Source organism: Danaus plexippus, chromosome 4 (genome assembly GCF_018135715.1).
Source record: "Danaus plexippus chromosome 4, MEX_DaPlex, whole genome shotgun sequence".
In the NCBI taxonomy this organism is placed as follows: Eukaryota; Metazoa; Arthropoda; class Insecta; order Lepidoptera; family Nymphalidae; genus Danaus; species Danaus plexippus.
This window is the reverse complement of record NC_083538.1, coordinates 6064185-6092098: the sequence shown is the minus strand read 5'-3', so window position 1 is coordinate 6092098 and position 27914 is coordinate 6064185. Positions and strand designations below refer to the sequence as shown.

At 30.0% G+C, this 27914-nt stretch overlaps 4 protein-coding genes across 11 annotated transcripts; 1 reads left to right on the top strand and 3 right to left on the bottom strand.

The window, feature by feature from the left end:
- Positions 1 to 120: 120 nt before the first annotated feature.
- LOC116768755 (sodium/hydrogen exchanger 9B2-like) lies at positions 121 to 7113 on the bottom strand. Of its 8 annotated transcripts, XM_061523792.1 has the most exons (15): positions 6901 to 7113; positions 5000 to 5104; positions 4775 to 4915; positions 4490 to 4535; positions 4360 to 4383; positions 3350 to 3383; positions 3138 to 3280; positions 2833 to 3064; positions 2523 to 2692; positions 2113 to 2327; positions 1304 to 1475; positions 960 to 1114; positions 709 to 873; positions 426 to 609; positions 121 to 337 (listed from the first exon to the last, which is right to left on the bottom strand). In XM_061523792.1, the coding sequence occupies exons 4-15, from the start codon at positions 4509 to 4511 to the stop codon at positions 285 to 287; spliced, it is 1569 nt and encodes a 522-aa protein (XP_061379776.1). In that variant the 5' UTR covers positions 4512 to 4535; positions 4775 to 4915; positions 5000 to 5104; positions 6901 to 7113; the 3' UTR covers positions 121 to 284. The 8 variants fall into 8 exon arrangements, with proteins under 8 accessions (XP_061379776.1, XP_032515450.2, XP_061379791.1 ...); XM_032659559.2 differs by lacking the exon at positions 4775 to 4915 and having other exon boundaries at positions 5034 to 5104; XM_061523807.1 differs by lacking the exon at positions 4360 to 4383 and having other exon boundaries at positions 6901 to 7112.
- A 2231-nt stretch (positions 7114 to 9344) lies between these two features.
- On the top strand, positions 9345 to 27566 carry LOC116768472 (lipase member H-A-like). The gene is made up of 8 exons (XM_061523842.1): positions 9345 to 9531; positions 11176 to 11290; positions 12983 to 13128; positions 16325 to 16418; positions 16700 to 16851; positions 24264 to 24455; positions 26644 to 26812; positions 27442 to 27566. The coding sequence occupies exons 1-8, from the start codon at positions 9483 to 9485 to the stop codon at positions 27497 to 27499; spliced, it is 975 nt and encodes a 324-aa protein (XP_061379826.1). The 5' UTR covers positions 9345 to 9482; the 3' UTR covers positions 27500 to 27566.
- LOC133320087 (piggyBac transposable element-derived protein 2-like) lies at positions 13680 to 16133 on the bottom strand. Its single transcript, XM_061526940.1, has 2 exons — positions 15948 to 16133; positions 13680 to 15628 (listed from the first exon to the last, which is right to left on the bottom strand). The coding sequence occupies exons 1-2, from the start codon at positions 15981 to 15983 to the stop codon at positions 13961 to 13963; spliced, it is 1704 nt and encodes a 567-aa protein (XP_061382924.1). The 5' UTR covers positions 15984 to 16133; the 3' UTR covers positions 13680 to 13960.
- LOC116768661 (aldehyde dehydrogenase X, mitochondrial-like) lies at positions 17297 to 22879 on the bottom strand. Its single transcript, XM_061523821.1, has 11 exons — positions 22775 to 22879; positions 21602 to 21706; positions 21002 to 21269; positions 20648 to 20764; positions 20174 to 20361; positions 19827 to 19929; positions 19023 to 19204; positions 18055 to 18219; positions 17757 to 17914; positions 17604 to 17678; positions 17297 to 17469 (listed from the first exon to the last, which is right to left on the bottom strand). The coding sequence occupies exons 1-11, from the start codon at positions 22802 to 22804 to the stop codon at positions 17394 to 17396; spliced, it is 1467 nt and encodes a 488-aa protein (XP_061379805.1). The 5' UTR covers positions 22805 to 22879; the 3' UTR covers positions 17297 to 17393.
- Positions 27567 to 27914: the final 348 nt, after the last annotated feature.

Genomic DNA, 27914 nt, shown 5'->3' with positions numbered 1-27914 from the left:
TCTGTCATAGTATTATCAGTCGTGGCTTCCAATTTTATTATTAAACTATTAAAAATGTGATGGTCTTTTGGTATTTCACTTAATTTATGTTTAATAGTTGATTTTATGTAATAATTACAATTATAGACAAGTACAAATTATATTTATTTTTAATAAATTAATTTTCTTATACACCATAAGTACATACGCAGTAAGTTAATTACATATTATAAGTAGAATAAGATGCAAAAAGTTGTATTAAAAATTATTAACCGAAATAATTACAAAATAAATAATAATGTACGTTATAACTTTGTATTATCTTTATTAGTATCTTCTACTTCTTCATGCACTGGAGCTGAAAGAAAAGAAATTACAATTCTAATAAAAATTAACTATTGAAAAACTTAATAAAGAACATTTTATACAATTTTCAGTAGCCTTACGATCACGACTTAAGAGTCGGGGTCCTGTAACGGCGATTAGTATAGCTCCTAAGGGAGCGGAAATGACGACGCTTAGAACGCTAACAGCTAATATTATCTTTGCGTGTGTCTCTTCTTCAGCTTGGGGCTGTCCAGCTGTTTTACCATTGTGAACCAAATCTAATGCAGCAGGACCTAGTGCTGCCTTTGAAAAGAAAACAATAGATAAATGCAACAAAATAATTCTGTATTGCCTTGCATAGAAAGTATTATTTGGTAACAATACATTTCTATGGTTTCATACCTGAACTGTTGCCTTCGCCATCCAAGTGAGGCCTATAAAAAGTTTTTCCTTGCCGTTGAGACCGCAACCAAACGTCATAAAAAATGTAGCGACCAATCTTATCATTAAACATGATATGAGACAAACGGTAGCCATTGCTATGACTTGGGGATCCAACGAACTGATCTAAAATCATTAAAAGATATTTCTTCAAATCTGTAGAAAGAAAGGTATATTTTTGTTTAATGTAAATTTAAGTATAAAGGGCGTACCGTCACTTGAGCTCCAGTGAAAGCGAAAAGTATAGGTTCAAAGAATATCCATAGTATCCTGAAAATATTGCTAACTGGATTATTATTGATTGGCCAGCCTTGCTTCTCCCAGAAATAGGCGGCCACAAATCCTGAGGATACTATGGCCAAAGGACCTGAAACATTTTTAAAGAATTTACAAAAGATCAATCAGAGGTAACACAGATTTTGTAACGAGCAATAATTTTGATTCACTCTTTTTTTGTTGTCAATTTTTAAGTTATATTTCGGTACTTCGACAACAATGATTAAAGTAAAAAAAATTATATCACTCAAACATACGAAAATTGCAAGCGTTTATTTACCTGCGCCGCTCCATCCAATAAGATTCGATATGAAAAGTGCAAATAAGCCTCCCAAAAATAGCGACAGAAATCTCAACGGGACAACGTACACGTCTCCTCTTTCAGGGATGAATGATGATAGTGACCCCCACAACGATCCAAGAACAACACCAATAATAATAGACAATGGCCCCTGTAATGTCAAATTTGACAATGATATTTTAACTTTTACTAAAACTTGAAATAAGCCAACTTGTGTCTAATGTTTATTTGCAACAAAGCCTATTCACGCGTGTTTTCGGGAGTTAGGCCAAAAAAGGCTGATTTGGCTTTTTCATGACTTTTTTTCTATATTTTCAGTAAAATTAAATAAAACCCAAAAAAACAGAGAAAAACAAAACTGACAAGTTTTTGGCGGTGATGTATTTACATTTAAATTTCGCACATGAGTTGAATTCACAAAAATGTGGATCACATTTTTCTTGTCCCAAATCAATCACTACTACATTTTAAAGTAATGCTTCATTAGAAGAGTTACATAAAATTAAAATCTAAGAACTTGTCATTTTATATATAAACAAAAAATATAGTAATGGTAGAGCAAAAATTTATCAAAAAGAAACATCTCTTCGTGGTGTCCATACAGTACAAAGCATTTTTTTGAACTAACGAACTGTGTTCATGCATTTTAACCATATTTTGCAATTATGCCAAACAATTTATCTCTACTTGAAAAAAAGATTATATTAAAACAAAATTTTTACATTTATCTTATTATACAGCAAAGCACCTAAAAATTATAAGCAGTAATAATTATTTTTTATAAGAACCTTTATTATACTATATGTGACTGAACCGGTTGAGAACATAGCGTTAAGGATGATAGCGAAGATTGCCACACTGACAGAATCGTCTATGGCCGCTGCCGCCAAAAGAAGTGTTGGTATTCCTTTGGAAACGCCATAACCAACTTCGCGTAGTCTAAACAGACATGGCACTACGACCGCTGGCGAAACAGACGCGATCATTGAACCCAATAGAAATGCTGAAATTGCCCACAGTAAATTAAAAATAAAATATTAGAATTATATTACGGGTATTAATTGTCTGGCAACATCCTTTACGCGGTTGATTTTAGAACATGTTATTCGTTTAACAATAATTAATTAAATTTTTTTCTAATAAAATGAAAACCCAATGTATCGCTATAGTGTTATATGGAATTATTGCGATCGCCTACCCCATATCCACGGTAGGTTAAGTAAAAAGTGCGTCGTAACACTAATTGCTATGCATTCTACTAGCCACGGCAGCAATCCAATTTGCAGCACACCTAGATAGTGTTTTTTAAGTACATCAGCGTTCAACCCTAGCCCAGCTCTTGTGAGTATTATGACTAGGGCTACTTTTCTGTAACAGTTCAATGTTCTTCTTATTTTTAACCAAAAAAAAAAAATTTTTGAAAAATATATATTAATATATATGTATGTATGTATATATTTTAAATTACAATTCGTATACTTTAAATTGTAATAATTTCTAGTTCTTACCTTAGATCTTGGTTCAATTGGCGATATTTCTCAGTCATTTCTATCAATTTTAAGTTTTGGAATAGTATTCCTGTGAGAAGCATACCAATAAGTGCTGGGAGGGTAGTCACTTTCAACCACATCCAACCTATTATGTACGCGGCTATAACTAGAAGCGACATACTAAGTAACTCGCCATTTATTCCTATATCTTCACCAATTTCGGCATAGAGAATTCCCCATGTTAGAAATACTATAAAATATAGTCTACATGTTATACTAGAGAATATGATAAAGCATTCTCTGTCTCCAAATGACATACTTACAAAATAATATAATACATATCTGTTGAGCTGATTGTCTAAAAGTTGGAAAGAAAGGAAATGGAAAAACTTTGTTCCACCATTTCGGTTGTTTGGCTGGAGTAGTATCAGGGGAGTGACAGCGTAAGCACAACTTATGCCACCACCTACAAATAAATAACCTAGTATTTAGCAATATATGAATTAATTATTTATCAAATTGCAATTTAACCTACCTTGGCGAAGTGTTCGCGCCGCCATCATTATCATCTACAAAATATAAAAATTAATTTATATATGTTTTATTTCCATGTATATTTTATTCTGTACTATTTAAAATATCAGTTTTGTATTTTACAACAATTGCTTTTATTGAACTTCACTATCCCAAAACATAATATGTATTAAATGTCATATAAAGTTTGATTTTGGTTTTTATTATGAGATATAATACATCCTGAGATAAATTTAAAAGTATGTTAAAAAGCCCTTTTGTTCATTTTTAAGTTATATAAAGGCGGATACCAAACTTTTTGTACATTCAGTATAATTTAATAAATCATTTCTGTATGATTACCATAATTTATCAATGGACTTGTTATCACATAGGGTGATTGTTATGTAGCCTGATTATTTTACATAAAAATATTGTGGTATAAGATTTAACTTATGATTTTTTTATCGTATGAATATTAATCTCGAATGTTATCAACGATCACTATTTGCCCCTGTAATTGACCGGCTTTGGAAGCGTTCAGAAATTTTCATTATTATAACAGCCAAGGAAGATTTGTCAAAATATAAAAAAATACTATAAAAATCAGATACATATACAATATAAGTGAAAATGTCCACGAATTGTATGAGGAAACTAATAATTTGAAACTAAATCGATAGCATACTAAAGTTTATTATCGATTTAAGATTCAAATCGATGCCAAAGTTTAAATTTTGAACACTTTGCAAACGATCCGTAATTCTCATTTCCTATCGTTACGGGGCCGATTTAAATTATGTAGAAATATCAGAATCCATTATACTTTTTTCCTGAAAACAACAATTTAAAAGAGCTTACATTAATTATTCAATTTAACCCAAATTATTTGACCTTCCCGCAAACTGAAAGAAGTTTGCCTCAGCTTACTAAACACTAAGCAAAAGATTGTAAGTGGCTAAGGAATGTGCAGTTAAATACTATTTACATTATTGTGATGTTAGTTTTGAGAATACAAATGTTACAAATTACCTCTAAAAGTATACACACGAACACCTATAACATAGAATGGTTTTGTACAATGACGGCAAGAATTTTTTTATTATGGCAATAATTTCGTATTATAATGTGAGACATAGAATTTAATTTTATTTAAACTGACCTGTACTCTCATTAAACTGCATGTTGTGTCAGAGTAATGTTTTCTCCTAAAACAAAATTACAATATTAATTTCCGTAAGTATAACTCAAAATTATAGTTTTTTTTAAAGTGAAACTTCTAATGCGACTTCCAATAAGGTTGCTTTAAACGTGAAAGGTTCGTGGGGAGGGGGAATAGAAAGAGACGGAGCGATAGTAAACGTGTGGGTCTATTGTGAATTACAAGCAGTGTTTATAAAGTTTGTCTTAAAGAAATAATATGAGTTTAATAAACATTGATTTCTACCCTTCCTATTTTCATTTCCACATTACGAAGTTTCAAATCTTCCGTGCGGAGAGACTCCAATAATTTTTTTTATTATATATTTCTTATTATTATTTGCATCCGTAAAACGTGAGCTGCTTAGTAATTTTTCAAATAAAATACCTAGAAAACATCGGTTTTTAGATTAATGATAAAAGTTCATACTAACGACTGTGAGTGTGAAAATAAGACAAAAAATATACCTACATTAATTAGATTATAACACTTAGAAAACCCTCACCCATACTTTCGCAAAGTTGTTGTGCAAAGTTTCTTTCTTTCTTTCTAAAGACTAGAAAATTCTTGATGTACCTACATAACACGGAAAATAAAATAATTATTGTTTTTTTCATCTTGTAAAAGCAATAAATAAATAGTATCTAAATGAATAATAATAAAATAGTAAAACTTTGGTCAGCTTAAAAAAACGTAATATATGTAAATAAAACATTAAAAAATTACAACATAAAAGAGCTTTTCACACCCTGAAAAAACGTTTATTACGTTACTGGAATTACGTTTTCCGATTCCACAATAAAAATCAAAAATCTGCATTGTATGATGAAACTATTTTCATCAGAAATCAAATAATATAATTTACCCATAAACATATATATATATGTTTATGGGTATAAATTACTACATAGTATTTTTGTTTTTTGAAATTTCAAACAAATGTATCGATAAACATTATATAACAATAGGTATTATTTCTTCCTATACATAGTCAATTCAGATTATTGGTAATAAGTCAAATACAATATCAACTGATCTGACACAGGTCAGTTGATAGGGTCAGAAAGAAATGTTTATTCTATTAAAATTATAAAGATATTTTATGCAATCTAAAATATCTACATATACATTAAACTGTACCAACACAATTCCTTTGATATTTATTTAATTACTTTAGTGTTATTTTGGTTTTTTAAGTCCCCCACGCAAACAGAGAAGTCACATAAGTTTGAAGTGGATGTATGTGTGTGTTTGTTTGTCTGTGGTATCGTAGTACCAAAAAAAATCGTCCTATTTCGATGCGATTTTTTTCATTTAAAAGACAGTTTCCTTGAAGTGGTTCTTACGTATGTTTATCTGCTATAAGCCCAGCAGTGTAATAGTAGCTCTTTTTCAAAATTTTGTAAATAATTTATTGCGTATGATTATTCTTTTAAATACCTCTCGCCTGCCAGTATAATTGTCAAATTACAATTTATTACAATTTTATTAATAAATACACGAACAACAAAACTGCGTTGTATGGACAAAACAGTTAATACAATTTACATTAAAGACCGAGAGCAAGTCAAAAGTCAACAAGATTGAAATCCAACTGTGTTATCAAAAATGATTTTACACTGCTTTAACTTAGAGTTGTTTTTTGTATATAATACAGAAAGTAATGACGTATCCAACGTACTTATAAACAAATGAATAGATAAGATATACAAATAAGCACATGACACAAGCTCGTGACAATTATTGAAATAAAATGTTATTATTACTTTGAACCACAGACAAGCTTTTCGTAGTTTTTGAAAAGGTATAAATGTATAATTTCCAAAAAATGAAAAGTTATGTTCATATATTAAAAAAAAAATCTAATATATTTTTAAATAAGTATTTTTTTACAGATAACTACCGATAATCTATGTATTTTTGTAAAAATTGAACTAAATTATCTTCTTTTAAATTCCAAATATATATATATACATTTGTTTAGATTCCAAAAAAGAAGTTTTTCCTGGTTATTTTTTGTTTTTATATTCTGTTGCGGCATATTGATCCAAAAATCTTATATTTGTATATAGCAACATTATTTTGTATCGAAATCAGTTTGTTATTCGGTTCTGTGAATCTGTAAACTCATTTCTCAATTTGAGTCAAATAGGCTCAAAAGGACTCGTATCCAGAGCCGTAAAAACATTTACAAAAAAATAAAATTTGAGTCAAATTAGTGCTCACATGTCACAACTTATTTGACACTAGTAATTTGTACGAATTCTGTACGAATTTTTGAACCTAGAAATTATTACACATTTGAAATTACTTATGGAATGTCAAAATATTAAAGTAACAGGAAATAAATATGTATAAATGTTGGTACTTACTCAAAATAATTATTGTCGAATATTCTAACCTTGTAGATTGTAAGTATTATTGTAAAATATTGATTTAATTAAAGGTACTCCTTATTTGTTTAATAAAAAGTTGTGACCGAAGATATATTTTTGATAGTGACACTACTTTGTTATGATTTTTTTTTACTACACTTAATATCACGTAACGTACGCTTTATGTAAGATATTTTGAATGCTGAAATAAACATGATATGATTCACTATTTGTAAGTACATAGTTTAAGGTTGTTTATACCAGATGGCGCAAAATTAAATAAAAATGTGGAAGTCGTTAAACTTAATTTTATTTTCTTTCCCTCGAAAAAAATTAAAAAATAAAGTCTTTAATTTTATATACAGACTTATTATAATTTCAACTGATATTATCCCTAGAGATTCCAAAGATATGTTTTTGGTTAAGACTATTAATTTCCACATAATGAAGATAAACCATTGCCTTTACCTAAAGCCTAACCGAATCTTAATGCTACATTCTGTAGGATACTTTATCACCAAGTCATAGCAAGAGTATTGAAATTAAGTGTAATTCTGATATTGCATACAATATAGAAAAATTATTGTAGATATCATGTGATGTGGAGAAATAAATTCGATTGAAAAGAAACTACATTACAGAAACATTTTTCTGTTGAATGAAATCAGTTTTAATTGATTGTTCTAAATATAACAAATATCAATAATGTCATATCTTACATATACACGACAATTTTAATCTATAAATCTATATAAGACCTATTTTTGTTACGATGCAAGTTATATGCGCGTGTCCGGTTTGTATCTAGCTTAATAGCCTGTTCTAAAAATATGTGAGATTTCTCAACAAATGAAAATATTCGGCGGATATTGCAATTATTTCGTAAAGCCTATTATTAAAACTTTATATAAGTAGATGCCACCGACTATGAGCTAGTTTATATATTTTCGCATCAAAGAATATGTAGCTAGTGCTTATGAAGAACGTTCTGTCTAAAAACTTTTATCATTATTATTAAATTATGATATCGCTATTTTTTTAAAGGATCGTCCAAGTATTTGCAAAGATCTATCCATTTATTCTAAAGCTAGATGCTCACAACTGTATCTGATCTGATCTCAATCAATTGTTTTATATATCGATAAATGTCTTTAGTAATTTCTATCAGTATTTTAATAATACCTAAAGAGATTCCTAGTTCAATGTGAACTTTTCGTTAGTTAAGTTAATAGCTTTACTTAATGGTTTTAAATATTAGGGAACCAGTACGCCGCTGCGTTATTTGATACAGTTAACATAAAAATTTGTTATCTGTATGCTAAGTCCAAATTCGCATTATCAGACTAAATACGAATAGTTTCCCGTTCCCCATTCAATGACCTGCGTGAATACTATAATTTGTTAAGATTTATTTGTAAAAAACTGTTGTAGCGTTAACGTGTTTAGTGTGACCATGCAAACTTAGACTAAGAATACTCGTTGGCTATACAAGTGACAGGAATACTTAAAACGGTAATATAATGTATGTGACATTTAATTCAAACCAAGACCTCAATGGGTTCAACTACGTGCCTTGGTTTCGAAGCAAAAAAAAATGTTTTTTTTTCTATTTCTAAATGTTTTAGATTTACAGTTATAAATCCATAACAGTTCCAGATATTTGTCCGTTGTCTCTAGTGCTAAAATATGAATTTGTATCATTAATTAAAAACCGTTATCAATTTGGTAAAAGATTAAATTAAGATTTATTATTATTGGTCTGCATACCTCTATGTTGTTAAGTATTTTTTTTTACTATATAATCTTTAGAATCGTGTATTTTAACTGAAACCGATTTTTGATAATTAAAAAATTAGAAACTTTAACGAAATTCGTGTTAAAACTTTTGCTATAACAGAGAAAGTGGAGTTCGGATATTGTTAGGAATAGTTTTGATGAAAAATAATTGCAAAGGAAATTTAAATTTAGAACATTCGAAATATTTTATCGTCCCTATAATTATGTTTTAGACGTTTGGCTTAAAAACTGTATTTAAAAAATAATGGAAAAATATAATGAAAAATTCTCTAATAATATCAAGATGTCTTATTGGTACTATTCATGTGTAACCAGTTAGGCGGGAACATGAGAACGGACATTCCATACTTCTACAAACTCCAGCGGAGAAATTGAATAATTGTTGGATACGTATAATTATAGTTGAAGTAGTAACTAGTGAAATAATTTAAAAACTGAGCTATAAAAAAGTTTTTTCCAATCTTATTATGTTTTATATTTGCATTAAAACAACTGAAAAAATACCACTACACGTAATTAATAGCGCGTGTGAAATCAAAATTACTTAAAAACAAAAAGAGAATCTTACATTCAGCGAAGTGAAGGTGATACCATGCCTTTCTCGAGACTTGATAGTATCGCTTAAGACGGCATTATAGCCATGGACTCAACACAGTTCGGTATAAAATGAAGAAAATGTTCCTAATTTAAACTATTTATTTATAATGCGTTAATATTTAAGTTATTTTTTTTGAACCAAATGTTTGTTAATACGCGTAGTGAATTGTGATTGTTGCACAGAAATGAAGCGCTCCATATTATTTGTTACTATATATATTTTAATCGATTGCGGTGAGTTTTGATCTTATAAAGATTTATGAGAAATTATTTTAAATAGTTTATGTACAAAAGAAATAAAATGGGTTAGAAGGTGACGGTCCTAGAGTCATTCCTAATTACATATATTTAAAACTATAATTAGGAATGACTTCTTATCAATATGAAATAAAATATCAAAAACTAAGATATAATACCAAATATATTAATATATTATACAAATATTTACAAAACAAAAGACTAGCCTCATGTATACGTTTGTATAAAATATATTTGAATAAATCCGTATAGCGGTCTGGACAATGAACTGCCTTCTAGTTTCTACTGTATATTGTCTGTCAAGGATGTATTACCCTTAAATTTTAAATAATGAAAATCTTAAATACTTAATAGATTTTTCTAGAAGACTGTTTGGTATAACAAAACAGTCAGAACACATGGTATTATAGGTCAAAAGAAGAGAGTTTCTCTAATTTCTCATTTAGCGGGACCTCTGCTTGTGGAAATTCTAATTTATGGTGAATCTTGCGAGTCGTTAACTGTCTCTTGCAACATATTATTACTAAGACTCAGTAACTAACTAAAACTTGCACTGAGCGCTAACCTATTTCTCACTGTTCAACATTTTTAATATAAGGGACTCTAGACTGAGAACTATTGACGAGCGTATCAAGTCATCCCTGGCATACGAAGCGTTTGATCGTATAATTTAATCAGTAGTCAAGTGAAAAAAGAGGATTTTAAATTGCAGTTATTAGTATCTCATGAATCATGACTTACCAATACACATAAATCAGTTAATTACAGCTTGGTATATTGTAAGCAAAGACGTGTGTAAAAGTTAGTAGAGATTTAAGAATTTATAGCGTAACGAACGCAGTGAAAGCCATGGAACTTAAGCCTATACACCGCTTCTTCCATTCTTTTAGAACGATTACTTCTCATCGTTTTTTGTACCATCGGTTTTTTGTTGAAAGACATTTGAAATTAAATAGTTTTATAATGAAAAGCGAAGTGGATAAATTGTCATATATTTTTAATTTTTTTTAATTTATTTATTTACTTCTGGTAAAGCATTCTATAGAGGTGCAATAAGCACCTGTGCATAGACACCAGAAAAATACGATACATTTATAAAAAATTAATACATAATATTAAATTAACTAAGTAAGTAGTGTACAGAGTATATTAAGATTAATTTTACAAAATTTTTACATAAATACTATTTATTATGAATTAAAGTATTATTGATCTTATCCACCTCACAATATGTTTTCTTAAAAATTTATTATAATTTAGCTCTTTCAGATTATTAGGAAGTAAATTAAAATATTTAATTGCAACATAAATTGCACTTTTAGTACTTATTGTTCTATTAATTTTTGGTAATGTTAACTGTCTAGCTCTTGTATTGATTATCCTATCAGAGTACAAAGTTTTACATTCACGAAAATAATAAGTTAAGGCTTGTACAACGAAAGATTGTTTAATCTTCAATGGTCCTAACATATTATCAGAATTTGTCAATTTGCTTAACATTTTATTTTGTAGAATTCGTGATATTATATTAAGGTAACAATGTAAATATAAAAAAAGCTTTGATTTTAGAGCAGTGTACCTACAAATAATATAGGATTTATTTTATGTGCTCTATTTCAGGGTATTTAACCGATGGTAGCATTATGTCAATGATAGATTTTCGTTACTGGAGATGCGTTATGAAAAGGGAATGGAAATGTCCGGATAGTGAAATAAACTTCTATTTATACACTCCGTGAGTAATAAAAATGTATTCTATGAAAGATTAATATCATTTTCTTTGTAATTAACTAAACAATTTAATTATATAAAATTTTTAAGAAATACCTAATATATTTTCTTAAATCCTTTTAATCCCAGTTCAATAAATTTATATTTAATATTTTGATTACCAAACGGTAAATGTCTAGATATTTCAATAACCATACTGTTTTATGTACAAGTATATATTTTAATAGACAACTTGTTGCATCTATACTTAACTTTCTAAGGCTCACAGACTGCCATGCAGTGGCATGGGAAATAAAAGGTAGTTTTCATCGTACGTTTTAAGCAAACTTCAACTAATTAAAGGTCCGTATGTCTACTTAATATTGGGTATTAGAAATTTTAGAATACTATTTAAACATTTTTGTTATCTTGAAATTTGTTTATATTGAGAAAATCTCTTATAAATTTTAATGGTATTATTCAAAATAATTCTTACAAATGTGTAATATGTGTGTGTAGTGATAATTGTTCATATAAATAATATTATTTTGTAGTATTTTAATTTAAAACACTACAAAGAGAAAGTAATAGATATGTGTAAATTATTTCTTTAAAGAAATAAACGTTTTCACAAGTGAACCAGCTTGCCAAATGCGAAGTCAAACATTTTACCAAATTGTATCATGCAATAGATTTAAATATTTAGAAAATACATATATCTAGATGAGTAAAAGCTTATTTACTTAGAAATATATAAAAAAAAAACTTAAAACCTCGTCTGTGTTTTTTTAGTTTCTACGACTGTCTGTGATTTGCTTTGTTATGTTTGATCCCTTGTTTTTGGTTCCAAAATTCGTTATTTTTTTTTCCCCTTAAAATGTAAAGACCACGCATCTTTCACATATCATGTCGGGTCCAGTAAAATGTATTGTCTAATAACAATCGACTATATACATATAACATCAATTGATGCCAAGACTAGCATCTTGTTCTCAGCGTGTCATCGTTTTTATGTTTAAATAAACCTCCAATAATTGTGAAAAAAGCTTCGTTTTTTTCCCAATGCTTATATTTAATTGGCACCTAGTTCAAAATTATAAGGTATAAATTTGTTAGAAATAAGTTAATATCAACTTTTTGGTTACCTGTTTGTTATCCATCTTGTTTAATTATTTTATTTTTAAAACAATCGTTCTGCTACAACGCTTTTTGAAAGAAACGACGGCGGAAACTTGAGACAGTAAATGATTAAATTCTAATGAGAACTCAAAAACTGTCGAGCCCCTTTAGATGAAATTGTTCGTAGAATCATTTTGCGATCCAATCAACTAGAACAAAGTCGGTGAAATCACAGGGAACAGATAATATTTTTATATGATATACAAATTAACTATGATTTTTAAGAGTCCCTTTTATTTCTCCTTACCATGGGATGGGATCACCTTTGAGATAACAACCTTCCAATAAAAAAATAGAATCATCAAAATCAGTTTATAAACAAAGAAAATAATCAGGAACAGTCAAAAAAATAGATACTTTCCATTAAGATAACTCTTCTTTTTTGACAATGGTCAAAAATAATAATGATCTATTAAAAGAAATTATTTAAGCGGATCCATTTATACCGTTACAAGTAACCTCCTGTAACCTGTAGATTATATAGTAGTAAATAGTTTATTATATAAAAAATGTTATACATTTAGTGTTCCGTGAGCAGGGAACGGCCATACAAGCAATGGGTGGATGTACGGCGTGTGAACAAACTACCTCACTATGGTTGGAAGCTGTCCAGGAAAAACGTCCTCATAATACATGGGTTTAACGGGACACATAGCAAAACGCCCATGACGTTCCTGAGGGATGGTAAGTTGCATAATTTACCCGCCTCAAAACATACCATCAATATCTAGAATAATTTGTTTATTTCTTAAATTATAAATATATTTTATAGATGTAAAATTTATTTTGTATGCAAATAATGTAAATGTATATTACATCTAACTTATAGTGTAGTAAAAAAAATGCATTCAGTTGGACATAGGTATAGGTACTTACCTGTAATAGATAAACTCTTAAAATTTTGGTCAGAATGTTATGGAACATAAAGCATGCTTTATGAAGTGGTAACACAGAGTAATAGAACGCAATATGACTAAAGAGGTCATAGATAAACGCGCATATTTGTATATACGTTATTAATTGGATTATAAAAAGCTCTATTATTTTTTTGGTAAAAAAGAGAATAATTGACTTTAGACGATATAATGACAATTTATTAGTTAATAACTTAATACGCGAAATGTTCAACGTCGTCCAGCGTTGTGAAGCGTCTCAGTATTATCCAAGTTCTTAGTATCTAGTCGTGACCTTGTTCATTCACGGATCCCTCTTTATATAGGTCTGTTTAACCCTTTACTTGGCAAGAACTAAAAATATGAAAAAAAAGGAAATTATTGATAAATTTTGTTTAATTTATGAATGGACAACTTGAGAAAAATAAAAATAAAAATCTAGGTATCCTAGGTTTCGAGAAAACTTAAGTACATCACAATGTACACTGCCAATTTTACAGAAATATTATAAATAAATTGTTTGTACATTTTGGTGTACACTACCAAGGACATAATGAATTACATTATTCAGGTTATTATAAATTTATTTCAAAAAAAGGAGGAAATATTTAAATTATTCTTTATTATTTTAGGTGAAAATTACGAAAGCAATTACGTTTTATTTTTCCCACAACAAAACACAAATGTACGTTACATTTTATACAGTAGACAGATGTTCTTCCACTCTTACAATATTTGCAACGCATTGTTTCATTACCTGCTTCTGGAAGATCACCTGTGTTATCAAATCTGACGCTATCAGTTGGTCGGACTGAGACTGGTTTATGGATTTTCAGATTCTCGCCTATATCGTCTGTAACGTTTTGGTTTGTTCCTATTCTATTAGACTTAGACAACCCATCAAACAATTCAAATCTGAAATCTTTCAATGAAGTCTTCTTCCCATCTCTTCTATGTAGGAGCCAAGCGTTATTTATACACATATCAACAAGTTGTGAAAATATTCCCAAGTACCAACGGTGACTTTTGAAGGGAGTTCTATATAACGATATCAACATATCTGCTAAATCGACCCCTCCCATATGTTTGTTGTAATGTTTGACCACTTGAGGACATTCTACATCTACTTTCTTTTTCTCATCCTTATCGTATCGTTTGATTGTTTCTAAGGGGTACGAGTCTATGTAGGTGCTAATAAGTGTAACCACTTTATTGTCGTTCCACTTTACGACTGCCAACTTATTCTTATTGCAAACCACCTGGGCGCTAGAACCGCGTTTCTTCTTTTTTAATTGTTTGTCAGTTGGCAATAACTCTTGACAGCCTCTGAGACGATTAGTCCTTATTGTTCCTAGACTAAGGATCCCGTATTCTTCCCGCAGAATATATGTTAGTTCAGGCGACATAAAAAAGTTATCAGCATACACAATGGCCGGCTTTTTCTTTATAGTTTGACACAATGCAAGCACTACCATACCTCCTAAACCAATTGTAGCTTCTTTCTCTGAAAAAGTCAGTCCACGAAAGGTATCGTCGCCACCATACAGAATAAAATCGTAGATGATACCCGAAACACCCGCACGGACAAAATTCTTAAACCCCCATTTCTTAGGTTTCATTTTTATGTACTGCTTTCGTTTACCTGCTTTACGACCTTTATAAGGTATCATCATCTCGTCAATGGAATATTTTCCTTCTTCAATTTTCAGAAAATTTTTGCGTATTTTCTCCATTAGGGGGCGAATCTTGAAATAACGGTCTGAATCTTGCAAAGTATTATCAACAAAATGAATATATCGACGTATTTGTTGATACTTTTTGAGAGGCATAAGATCAGCAATGAGAGGGTATCTTGTTTTTCTTGCCCAATAGTCAGTATAAGCTGGCATCTGTACTATACCCATCATGATTTGAATGGCCAGGAAGCTTTTAATCTCATCTTCTGTCAGCTGAATAGATCGACCTAGTTGTTCAACTGCATATAAATTTGTATTATAAACAATGTCAGTAATTAAGTCAGGAGAAAAAAAGAAATAAAAATAATCCAGTACTGTCTCTATTTGTGTTTGATGGAGATTGTATAAGTTTTCTTCAAGAGATACATTGTGACGAAATACTGCTTTTAACCATTGATAATTTAGTGATGATGCTATTGAAGGTGGATCAGAGGTATCTGGTGAAGGCGGTATATAAGCATTTGCTTCCTCATCAGATGTGGAACTATCGTCAGAGCATGCGTTTTGAGCGGGTACCAAAGCCAAGATCTTATGGGCGCGAGTTAGTTGTAAGTTCTGCAGGCGGAAAAAGAAAAAAAAAAGTTCAAAGCAGACAGTTTTTATGAGAAGGTAAAAAAATAAATAAACAAAAACTGCCGATTCGTTGAAAAACAAAAACTGTGTAAACTTTTGTAAACATTTTTAGTATTTTAGTGCGTTATTGGCAACGTGCAGTGCAGTGTACATACATTTGTTTCAACCAAAATCGGCCATAAAAATTGACACAGTAACGCATAAAACCACTTTTTGAGTAATACATAGTTTTTAGATCAAATAACACACCATTTTTTATTAGTTTTTGAGCTAAAAAGTAATTTATAACGCAAAAACTTACCCGGGTCCCGCCAACACTTTGTTGTTTCGAAGCCATTTTGAATTTGACATGTGTTGTTCAGTGTTGCAACAACGAAAATATTTTTCTACTAATTCTAAATTATTTAGTAATATTTTTAATAAAAACAAAACAAAAAAGTATTATTATTTAACCAGTAAATTTTTTTTGAAATGTATGTACAGTCTAATGTACCTTACCAAGTTAAGGGTTAATATCCAAATACATTAGTGAAATCTATTACCAAAAGCCAATAACTTAAAGAATAGAATAGAATACGCGAAGGAAAAATCTAATTAATTGTCAAACCGATACCTATATTTTAATACTAAGATACATTTTTTTTTTCATTTAGATATAAATTTGTCATTCTTTTTCAGCATATCTATCTCGAAAAGACTACAACGTGTTTATGGTCGATTGGTCCCCACTCACGAGATTCCCTTGTTACCTCTCTGCGCTATCAAATACGAAGTAAGTGTAAAGAATGTCGTGTTTTTAGATAATAATTAGTAAATATTAAGTTATATGACACACGATCTATTTATATTTGGCAAACTGAAAACAACGTCAACTTCCTATAACAATAAATAAATAGAAAATATATTGCGCCTCACATTAATATGCTGGCAATGTCGTATCCTTTAAGACAGGTACACATTAGCGTAACAAATCGAATGATTTAAAAATATCAAATATAAATCTTTGTTCCTATTTGATATTTATTTATTATGTTATATTGTTATCTACAACAGACTGGCAGCACAATGCACGGCACAGTTGTATTCTCATTTAACACAAGCCGGTGCTTTGGCAAGAAATATCACGTGCGTCGGACACTCTTTAGGGGCACACGTCTGCGGTATGATGTCAAATCATCTCACAGAGAAGCAATATAAAATTGTTGGTGAGTACCCCTAATTTAGCTCGATCGTTTCTTGACACTCCTACAATTAACAGTCAATTACGTGTAAAATTTGAAAAAATCCATTTTAGAAATCTTTAATTTAATTAATTCTAAAGATATTTCTCTCGACAATGGTTACGTGTATGTATGACATTAATTCCTCACAAACAAATCTTTAAGTTATGGAACGACTTGGACAAAAACTAGTTTGTTTGCTCTTGATTTATCCATCGAAGCGGTGTATTTATAACGGGATTATTTGTCGTTTTTTGTCAACGCTTCTTGATAAGCTGATGTTGTTTTTGTTTACGATGAATTTTTGTAGATTACCGTTATTATTCTTCACTACAATAAATAAAAGAGACATTCTAACTTGATATTACACAATTGCATCTATATTTTTCCTACTTAAAAATAAATATATACGTTTAATGAAAGAGACGAACATTGTTAACAAATTATACATTTTTATTGCAATTAATAGTAATCAATAAATAATTTTCATTCATTCTTCATTATTATGTATGTAAAATTTTTCACCATTAGAATTGTGGATGCTTAGGCAGTGCTAACGTAATAGTTTTAGTTTCAAGATAAGGCAGTATACCATCTTCACCTCTGAAAAAAAAAATCGAATAATGTCCATAAAAAAATAATATAATTTTTAAACGTTCATAAAGTATGACATAATTCATACTTTATGAACGTTTAAAAATAAATAAATTATAGTTATTATTATGTGATATACACACAGTTCCCTGCCCATGCCAGAGTCACCGAAACCACCAAACGGAGTTTGGCTTGTAACCTGGTCATATGTATTGATCCTGAAATAATTTCTTTAATAAATACAACAACTCCTATAAATAAAGAGTAAATAGATTTACAAATATTATTTCCCATACCATATGGATCCAGCACGGACGTGTCTTGCAAAGCTCATTGCAATAGTAATATCGTTTGTTATAACACCAGCTCCCAGACCATAGTTCGTGTCATTGGCTCTATCAATCACCTCCTCGAATGTATCAAACTTCAGTATGCTCTGGACTGGACCAAATATCTGGAATTTTATTCTATATGAAAATAATTTAAAATATATACTATTCTAAATTAGTTTAAATATGTTGTATACTATATAGTGAAAAGTTTTTGAAAGTTATTTTCACTTGTTTAAATAATATAATAATAATATTCTGTTACCTCTTCCCTTGCTATTTTCATATCATCTTCAACGTCAGCAAAAACTGTAGGTTTAATATAGTATCCCTTATCACCAATTCTATCCCCTCCAGCGACACATCTAGCCCCAGAATTCTTTCCGGAATCAATATAACCAAGAACTTTGCTGAACATCTCTTGGTCGATCTGAGAACATCAATTATCAATTAAATAAATCAATACATATTATAAAACAAAGTCCCTCTCCGCGTCCGTCTGTCTGTATGTTAGCGATAAACGGAAAAACTACTGCACCGATTAACAAACAGTTATCACCACAAGATAGCGTGATTCTCGAGGAAGGCTTTAGTATGTAATTTGTTAATTTTTGTATTCACTTGTGGGTACGTTAACGATATTTGTTGAAAATGTCAGGAAAATATAAGACGTCTGAGAACTTTTAACGAAAACGCTGCCTTAAGTCTTTGAGATATAGCAAAATAATATATCGTGAAATTGTGTATCTTATATAGGTCTACAGAAAAGTCCGCGGTGGCATATTTCTATACCATAAGAATAACATACTATATCCATTTTATAACTTATAAACATTGGCATTCCTAAAGCGTTTATTGGAAAGCTATTTACATAAACACGTCGTTGAGTCTTATCAAAATAAATTACATACTTTGTTTTCAAGCCTACATCAGTATCTGTAAATTACCTTTTAAATCATTTAAATCGGGCGCACGATTTGAAAGTTATAAGTTTAATAATTATCAAATTAAATAGGCTATTTTATATTTTTTTTAAAGAGCCCATGCGAAGCTGGGGATGGTACCTAGTATAAAATAATACTCAAAATGTTACATTGAATTCTATTTAATCAGAAACCAAATCAATTCCCGCCATTTTTAGGAGTAATAAAAAAAATCAACTTGATTTTTGCTATATTGTTCTATAAAATCGAAGCATTCTTAATTTATCGATAATTATATACATTAATTTACCTGAGGTCCTTGATCTACTTCATCATAAGGGTTGCCGACGGACCTTTGGTTGGCGATCTCTGCCGCCTTGTTAACGAAGGCCTCGTATATCCCAGATTGTACGTAGGTCCTTGTGCCAGCACAACAACATTGCCCTCCATTAGCGAAAGCCGCTGCATGAGCTATTCTTGCAGCTTTCTCAACTGGCAACAAATTTGACAAGTTTTTACACAATATACATACAAATATTTTCTGCACACAACACGAGGTTTGACGTGACGTATTTATGTGGTGAATAAGCAACGAGTACTAGTTACTACTATTGCTGGTACGTAGCTTTAGCAGAGACCGATCGATAATGTTTCTGTTTGCTGTTGATAGATGGCACTGTTACCAAAACATAAATTGAATGAAATTATAAGTGTCAGATCTCCGTGTATACTCGTATTGAGTTACGTGCGAGTTAAACTATGTAAGGTGGTTTCTCTGTTTTAGTGGTAGAGCAAGCAATATATATATAAAAGAAAAAAAGTCGTGGTGGCCTGAAGGTTAAAAGGCCCGCCTCTCATACGTGAGGGCGCGGGTTCGAAACCTGGCAAGTACCAATGTGATCCTTTCCCAGTCAAATGTACTCTCTAAGAGTATTTAGATCCCACTGGCTGGAACAGGCTACAGCAAGCCTTGTGGTCTAAATAGCCCCTAAAAAGTGCTGGTGCAGAAGGCAAGGGAAAACCACTGCAACTATCTCTTCCCATGAACTTACGACGATGGAGAAATATGTATGTATGTAATTATATGTGTGATTTATCTTAGACAAATACTTACCATCAGCATCATTAAACACCACCAGAGGGCTCTTTCCACCCAACTCCAACGTCACTCTTTTAAGGTTAGCAACCGACGCTGCACCCAATATTAATTTTCCGACCTAAAACATTATTACTTCAAATATTTTTTTAATTGCAAGCATCTGATTTGAAATTGTCATCGAGCAAAAGTATCTATTCAGTGGTGTAAAGAATATTTTTTAAACAAAGAGTTATTTAATTATATCCACAGAACATATTTTCCCTGGCCTAGCTTGTGTAATTCTAAACCCCTTACCTCTATATCTATGGCTTAGATTTATATGACAAGATAGTTAACTTATAGCATATAAAACACTTGTTTACCTCTGTGGAGCCGGTGAATGCTATCTTGTCGACGTGTGGGTGGTGTGTTAGGGCTGCCCCTGCTGTCGGGCCGTATCCAGGAACCACATTTACAACGCCCGGCGGGAAGCCAGCCTCCTTCACTAACGCCGCCACAGCTAGCGCAGTTAGTGGAGTTTGTTCCGCGGGCTTCAATACTATTGTACACCCTAGAATTATATAAAACTATGATTTATCACAAAATAGTTTTTACTCATTTACCATATATAAGATGCGTCATCATAAATCATAAAAAAAATGTCTGTCTCACTGACAATCATGGAAAGTTTAATAATTTGACAAATTCTAATGAATACCATTTGAAATGTTATTTAAAAACAAGACTTTATTTTTTTATTTTAATCTTTTATCATATGTTTAAATTATTACGGCTATAATTCAAAAATCTATACCTTTTTGCTTATAGATAATTATCTTTTTCTGTCTTAGACTTACCAGCCGCCAGAGCTGGTCCAAGTTTCCATGATATCATTGGTATGGGATAATTCCATGGAATAATCTGTCCACACACGCCAACAGGTTCTTTCAATGTCATAGACAAACATTCACCATCTACAAATATTGCATTTTTTAAGTCATAATTTATCATACAAATAAAAAAAAATATTACACAATCAAAACACCTAAATACTCTGTATAATGGTTGACCATAAAGTTCCCTGTATTTTTTTATTTTTTTTATTCAGTAAACTAAAGTTTTTATAAAATAACAAAAACTACAAATATAATATGAAGCAATATGAACTCTAGGAACAACAGGAAAATTATTTAAAAATGGTGTTACATTACCGGCCGGTATAGTGTTGCCCAATATTTTGTCAGCTTTTCCCGCATAATATCTTAATACCCCAGCTGAAGAGTGGACCTCTTCTTCAGCTATCTTGACAGGTTTACCGCAGTCCAAAGTCTCTAGTTCTGCCAAATATTTTGCTTGGGAATCCATAAGTTCTGCCAGTTTTAACATAAGCAAACCTCTTTGGGATGCATCCATAGTACGCCATTTTGAATATCTGTGAAATGCTTTACGAGCTGCTTCCACTGCTATGTCTATGTCAGCCTTCATAGTAAAGAAAATTATTTTAATTTCAAATAAACATACCATATATAAAATACAATACAGTAAAATTATAAAATATTTTTGAAACTTTGTATAAGAAATAAACAATTATCCATAAAGATTTTGACTACTTTCTTCAGGAGAAATTCAATTAAAAAAATATATTTTTTTGTACTTAATGAAAAATATAATTATAGATAAATTCAAAATTTAATGACTAGGATATGAGCACACTTTTCAGTGAAATAATAAAATTGAAAAATATCTGAGTAAAAGCAAAAAGGTCAATGACTAAATTTCAATTAATTTTTTTTTTATATGACAACATCTACCTTGTCTCCTTCGGCAACATTGGCGATAACAGTTTCATCTTGTGGGTTTATGGTGGGAAAAGTTTTTTTACTCACAGCATCTACCCATTTATTGTTAATGAATAACTGAAATATAAATTATCAAAGTCATATAATTTTATATATTGTAGGTTAAACATCAAAAAGTTACATTTATAACATAGCAGGTTACAAATAAAATATATTAAAATAATGAATCAGGTAATATAAATGCTAGGAGGTGCACTTTCACATTTTTTTTGCTTCACCCAAAACAAAAAGCTTTCAGTGTGAGTTCAATGAAGCCATTTTAATTTTTGTACAAAACCATTTTTCTGGACGTTTTTTGGCATTAAAATTGGTATTCCCATCAAAATTTTGTTTTTACTAAAAACCACCCCAGATGAGGAGTCTATCAAACGAAAAACCTTAACTCAATTGGTTGTTTGGTTGCCGAGATCAACCTGAGCAGCTAGTATAGCTTTCCACTTGCTTTGCTTACTTTACTCAAGTAATAAATTAATCCAAAAAATATGCATTTATTTATTGATTATGATATGTTGCAAGTGATAAATAACATTTTAAATATTACATGTGATTATGTTATTATTAGTACTGAGGGTAATTTTTATAAAAAAGAAGTTATGTTAATGTCCATTGTTTCAATGGGAAAAAAATTATTTATATATAACATACCCAGTAATATCATAATCTTATCAAACTACTTGAGAATCCACCCAAAGTAAAGATGTTGTTAGATATTTAAATACTGTATATTTTTAATAATGAATTCAGCGGTATTCTACATCTAGTCAAGTTACTTCTAATTTCTTATATTAATACGAAAGAATAATTATTATCTATATTTAATAGGTATTTTTATGCATTAAATTAAATGCTTTTTAAATATTTTCACAAATTTTTTTTTTGTAACTTTAATGAAATGGAATAATGAGTAAATCTTGTTTCTCATTTTATTAATTCTGATAGATAAATAAACCTTTCAACCTTTGAAAGTATGAGTTGTTATGTATTGAATTTTAATATTATCTAAAATCTTCCTAAATGAGTATGCTTTTGTAATTAAAGTGTTAATTTATATAATTCTAATACTATGATACCACTGTCAATTCAAACATACGCTAAGTAATGTCTTTATAATAACATTTTACGTACCTTTGTGTATTTTATTTCTACTTTAACCATTTTTAAATTCCGGACCGGCACCTAAAATGTCGTTAATAACAATTGTCACTTGTCATTACATTACCTCAACCCTCATATCTTCAAAAAAAGTCAGTTAACAGTTCATAGATAACTTTAAATATTTTTATTCTGAATGTTGTCCTTTATATAAAAACAGACCCTTAAAATAGTTTTGTTCGATATATTAACAACTCTTTCATAATGATACAACATTCATTCAAAATTGTTAATTTTTACGTTATAGAAAATTCCGTCATAGTATACAAAGCTCCATTACAATCAGTATAAATGTTGGTGAAATTTATATAGTCTCATCACACAAAATATATATTTTTTAATTTCATACTAACCATCAGCATTTCAATATCAGTCTTCTCTCTTATGATACACTTGAATGTTTATTTTATATTTAAACAATTCTAAATTTAAATATGAATCTGAATATCTTTTCTTACTTTAAACGCTATAGTGTAAAAGTTATAGGCTTTTTGTAGTGATTTACATTTTGTTCTTACTCTTCATATATAGTTTTAAAATCTTAAGGATTATCGTCTTAACTGTAATGAAAAGATTGTCCCTTCCTGACTGTAATGAAAAGATTGTCCCTTCCACATAAAAACGGTTAATATTCCTTTTAAATCTTAACTTAATTAAACTCATGCTGAAGGGATAGAATTTTAATATTTCAGTGGAATTTATAAAGCCTATCACAAAGATATTTGAGGCAAAAGTTCTAGATTCAAAGGAACTGCTCGTAACAAAACCTTTTAAGGTATTTACACATATAGTTTTTTATACCTATTCAATTAAAATTACAAACCTAAGCATTCAAGTCATTTATGAAATTCATCCTCTTCGTTCATTTAAACTGAAGGTTTGTGTACGTTTCTAATAGGTATAACATGTTCTCAAAAATTAATTGTCGAAGTTTTAGCTATTTAAGAGACGTTTAAAAAAAAAATTAAACTAACTGTATGTATTTTATATACCTCCGACGTTTTGGTTACATAGGCAGGCGGACATTTCGTCTGCCCGCGATTTCGTCTGCGCGAGAGTATTTAGTTTTTTAAAATAATAAAATACGCGTAGTATGATCCGAAAAAATAAGAGTCATTTAAATAAATATGCAGAGAATTTAACCTCAACTCATATGTTGGTAGAAACCCAAAGTATTTTATGTTAAATAAAAAATCTTCATTTTCCTTTTATAAGAACATTAAAGGGAATTTTAAACGTAAAACTTTCGACTCAATGCAAATAAAAAAATATTAAATGTATGAGTTATCTAGATTCTATAGCGAGTATGGTCTCCGGTAATGAATTTGAAAAATGAAAGACAACAAAATGGCTGAATGGAATTCATTATAATTAAGAGAAATGCCTATTCAACTTCTAAAAGGTCAATATTGTTTGTTAAAATAACCCTCTGAATTCTTGTTTATTTGGTTGTTTATTTCAGGTCTTGACCCCGCTAGACCTCTGGTTGCCGAGTACGGTTCAAGATTATTTCGTCTCGGCAGAGAAGACGCTTATGTAGTCCAAGTGGTTCACACAAACGCTGGGTTTTTAGGAGAAAGTGGCCTTATAGGACACGCTGATTTTTGTGTCAACGGTGGCAGGTTGCAACCAGGTTGCAAAGGTCATTTGATGAGTAAGTGTAATTTTCCTTCGAACTAATAAACATTTTTTCTACATATCTATACATTTAAGGGACATGGTAGTTTATATTACTATACCTATAATCTACATTGCGATAAAATTAAACAAATAGGAAAGATAGGACTTCTAATGATAACTATTGAAATATGATAATTATTTCTGAAAATCTTAACGAAAATGAAAAGTAATAATTTTGATAAACGATATTATAATATGTTATTTAATTGGGACTGTAAAATTTATTCTGCTACAAAGTTATTAATTTATGAATAGTAAGGTTTGGAGTTTTCATTACGGAGTCAACTCTCGTATCGCCATAGGAGCTGCTCTGCAGATATACTAAACAAATAAATAATATTTTAACTACAAATTTATATTAAATATTTCGTAATATCAGTATTATCAGTTATTTTCTTTATTATTGTAAACTAGGTACCAGCCCCTGTTTCCTGTTATCCTTAAGGTATAAACATGTGCCACCGCGGACTTTTCTGGAGACCTAATAAGATACACAATTATATAATATAAGATACACAATTCCCCCATATATTATTTTGTTATATCTCAAAGACTTAAGGCAGCGATTTAGTTAAAAGCTCTCAGACGGCTCATATTTTTTCCGACATTTTCAAAAAATATCGTTAATATAACACACAAGTAAATATAAAAACTTAACAAATTATATACTAAAACCTTCCTCGAGAATCACGCTATCGTGTGGTGATAACTGTTTGAAAATCGGTGCAGTAGTTTTTCCGTGTATCGCGAACATACAGACAGACGCGACGAGGGACTTTGTTTTACAATATGTATTATGTATTGATAAGATGTCTGATCAATTAGTTAGTCATAAACTTTGCAGAAAATAGTTTTAAATAAAATTTTATTACAATAAATGTAACATAGGAAATCATAATCATCATCATTGTCTTCGAAGTATTAATATTTATAATAGCGTAAAAAATATCCTTTATTCTTCAAACGACATAAACACTTTTAAAAATAAGTAAAACAATATTGTTAAATGGTTTTATTAATTATGAAAAAATAAAATGAGTTAGTAGATGATATATCGACAACTACAAATAATTCGGTATATCTTAAATACCAGCTATCAGTGTTATCACACCACAATACTCATTAATATAGGTTATTGATCAGATTATGAAAGAAATCGTGGTGGCTTACAAAGTTTTTATCGACCACTAATTTCTCACATTATTATAAATACTATTTCCAATAAAAAAACGAGTTAACATTATACGAAACCGAAGGTTTCCGAGTATCTCCTTGTACAGCACTATGAGGCGTATAAATGAGCTGGTAATGTACATGTTTATTCAGATAAAACAACGCCCCACGTTTTCATTTTTTGTCGTATCTGATCAATACGATACTTTGATATTCGGAGTGGTGTGACAAGACTTATAACTGGTACTTATACTGACTGAATTATTTTGATTAAAATAGTTTAACTTATTTAATGACTTATGTTGCGTTAAAGTTTTAATTTTCATAGTATTGCATTCAATTAGTAAAGGCCTTTCATTTGACATACTTCTTGCTCTGTCAAATAAAAGTATAGGATTTATAATAATGTAGAATAAAAGATTATATTGTATTTTTATTAAACCAAACCTTAGATTGACCTGGAATTGGGAAGGATGTGAAAGTTTAAAGACTAAATTTGACATAATCAAATAAATCAAGTTAAAAAAAGACGGTAAATCTGTTACCCATATCATCTCTGCCAGATAAATAACCAATGTAATATTTAAACTGTTCACACATACTTTTGGAATATACTACGTATTTAAGATTATTGAGATGTAGTTAAAAACAATATTTACGACACAGTAAATTAACCTCTATCAATACAAAAAAAAATATCACGCTTTATGTCGCTAATAAAAGGAATTTTCGACGTTCTGGTATATTCGTTAACAAAGCCATCTTATATTATACACAATATTATATTTTTTCTGGTCAAAATAACTTCGTTCACGTGACTAAGATAAATGCTGTATATAAAATAGTTACAATAATGAAACGAATATTAATAATATATTTTGTACGTATTTTTTCTTGATGAAATCTGAACACTCTACAATAAATTTGACTAGTAGAAAGTTAAATTTTTTTTTAATTTCAAATTATAATAAATAGCTATCCTTTTTTAGGGGTAGCCAGATGCAGTCATTTCATGAGCGCTTGTTATTTCTCTGCGAGTGTCAGTAAAAGGTTGCGCATCGTGGGAGTCCCTTGTGACTCTTCTTGTCCGAAACAGGATCGTTGGGGAATTCGCCCTGGAGGACGACCCTTGAAGCTTGGAGACGATGTTCCTGACACGTTAGTATTTAATTATTTAGTGTCGATGTATGTATGAATTTATGCATTTGGGAGTGTTATTATTTTTTTGTGTTCAAAAAGGAAGAGAACTAGTTATGAAATTTTAATATCATTGAAAATTTTAAATCACCATGGATATATTATTTCAGTATTTTTCTTTTGTTTTATTTTATTTTACGATTTAGACTGATGTTTATAACTAACAAGGATGCATCTCCAATGAGAAGACGACGATTGCTTGAGATGTAAAATGATAGACGGAATCTTTAAAAAAGATATAATTAACGATAAGAGAAATGAAAAAAATAAGAAGATCGTGACCGTAGCTTTCTATGATATGAAATAACTTAACAAATGAATCATCTTACTTTGATTCGTGATCGTTCTTAATATTTTGGTTAGGGGGTGATTGTAAAAATAACATTTTTAGTTTCCTAATTGGCTGTAGCTTTTGAAGGTTCCATCATTTTCTTTAAGATCCTTTGGACATATCTTTTTTACTTTTTATCTCTCTGAGGTTAATATTTATCTCATTAAAGTGTAATTTAAACATATGTTACTTGCCGACTGTTAAATGTTGCCACATGTTAAATTTAACACAAACAAAATTAATGAACCTCTTTTCACAGAGCCCGCGGTATGTACTGCGTGAGTTTGGACCATCAACAGAACTGTCCGTTCGATTGAATTAAAATATATTTATTTGTGTATAGTATAAAGTGTTTGGTTTTAAATAAATTATTTATTTATTGAACTGAATTTTTTTTTCTGTAATATTTTTCTGTCTCAACTCTCATAGCAGTCAGACTATATAAACATTAAAGTTATGGAAAGAAAAGCAAAGCCTAGGTTTATGTGTTACCGGGATGAAAAAAAAGAGCTGAATAGCTCAGGTAATTTCATAGTATAAATATCTATATGTACTTAAAAAAAAAAGCAGAAATATATTAATTTATTTGTACCTGATGGGTCGGATATAATACAACGTCACTCGTTATATGATATTTTGTCCATACAGTAATGTTGCCCCGGCGATGTTCATCTATTTTTTTAATATGTTGCGCGTACGTATGTTAAATAAGGAATGTTAACAAAACGGGTA

Coding starts and splice junctions, on each gene's coding strand:
- LOC116768755 (XM_061523792.1), bottom strand. CDS start 4,511: ATGCAGTTTAATGAGAGTACAG. Junction 4,384..4,489: donor GCAGTTTAATGAGAGTACAG/GTCAGTTTAAAT, acceptor TCTATGTTATAG/GTGTTCGTGTGTATACTTTT. Junction 2,328..2,522: donor TAACCTACCGTGGATATGGG/GTAGGCGATCGC, acceptor GGGCAATTTCAG/CATTTCTATTGGGTTCAATG.
- LOC116768472 (XM_061523842.1), top strand. CDS start 9,483: ATGAAGCGCTCCATATTATTTGTTACTATATATATTTTAATCGATTGC. Junction 11,291..12,982: donor AACTTCTATTTATACACTCC/GTGAGTAATAAA, acceptor TTCCGTGAGCAG/GGAACGGCCATACAAGCAAT. Junction 13,129..16,324: donor CATGACGTTCCTGAGGGATG/GTAAGTTGCATA, acceptor ATTCTTTTTCAG/CATATCTATCTCGAAAAGAC.
- LOC133320087 (XM_061526940.1), bottom strand. CDS start 15,983: ATGGCTTCGAAACAACAAAGTGTTGGCGGGACCCGG. Junction 15,629..15,947: donor AAAGTGTTGGCGGGACCCGG/GTAAGTTTTTGC, acceptor TTCCGCCTGCAG/AACTTACAACTAACTCGCGC.
- LOC116768661 (XM_061523821.1), bottom strand. CDS start 22,804: ATGGTTAAAGTAGAAATAAAATACACAAAG. Junction 19,205..19,826: donor GGTGTTTAATGATGCTGATG/GTAAGTATTTGT, acceptor ATTTGTTGCCAG/TTGAGAAAGCTGCAAGAATA. Junction 17,470..17,603: donor TCTGGCATGGGCAGGGAACT/GTGTGTATATCA, acceptor TTTTTTTTTCAG/AGGTGAAGATGGTATACTGC.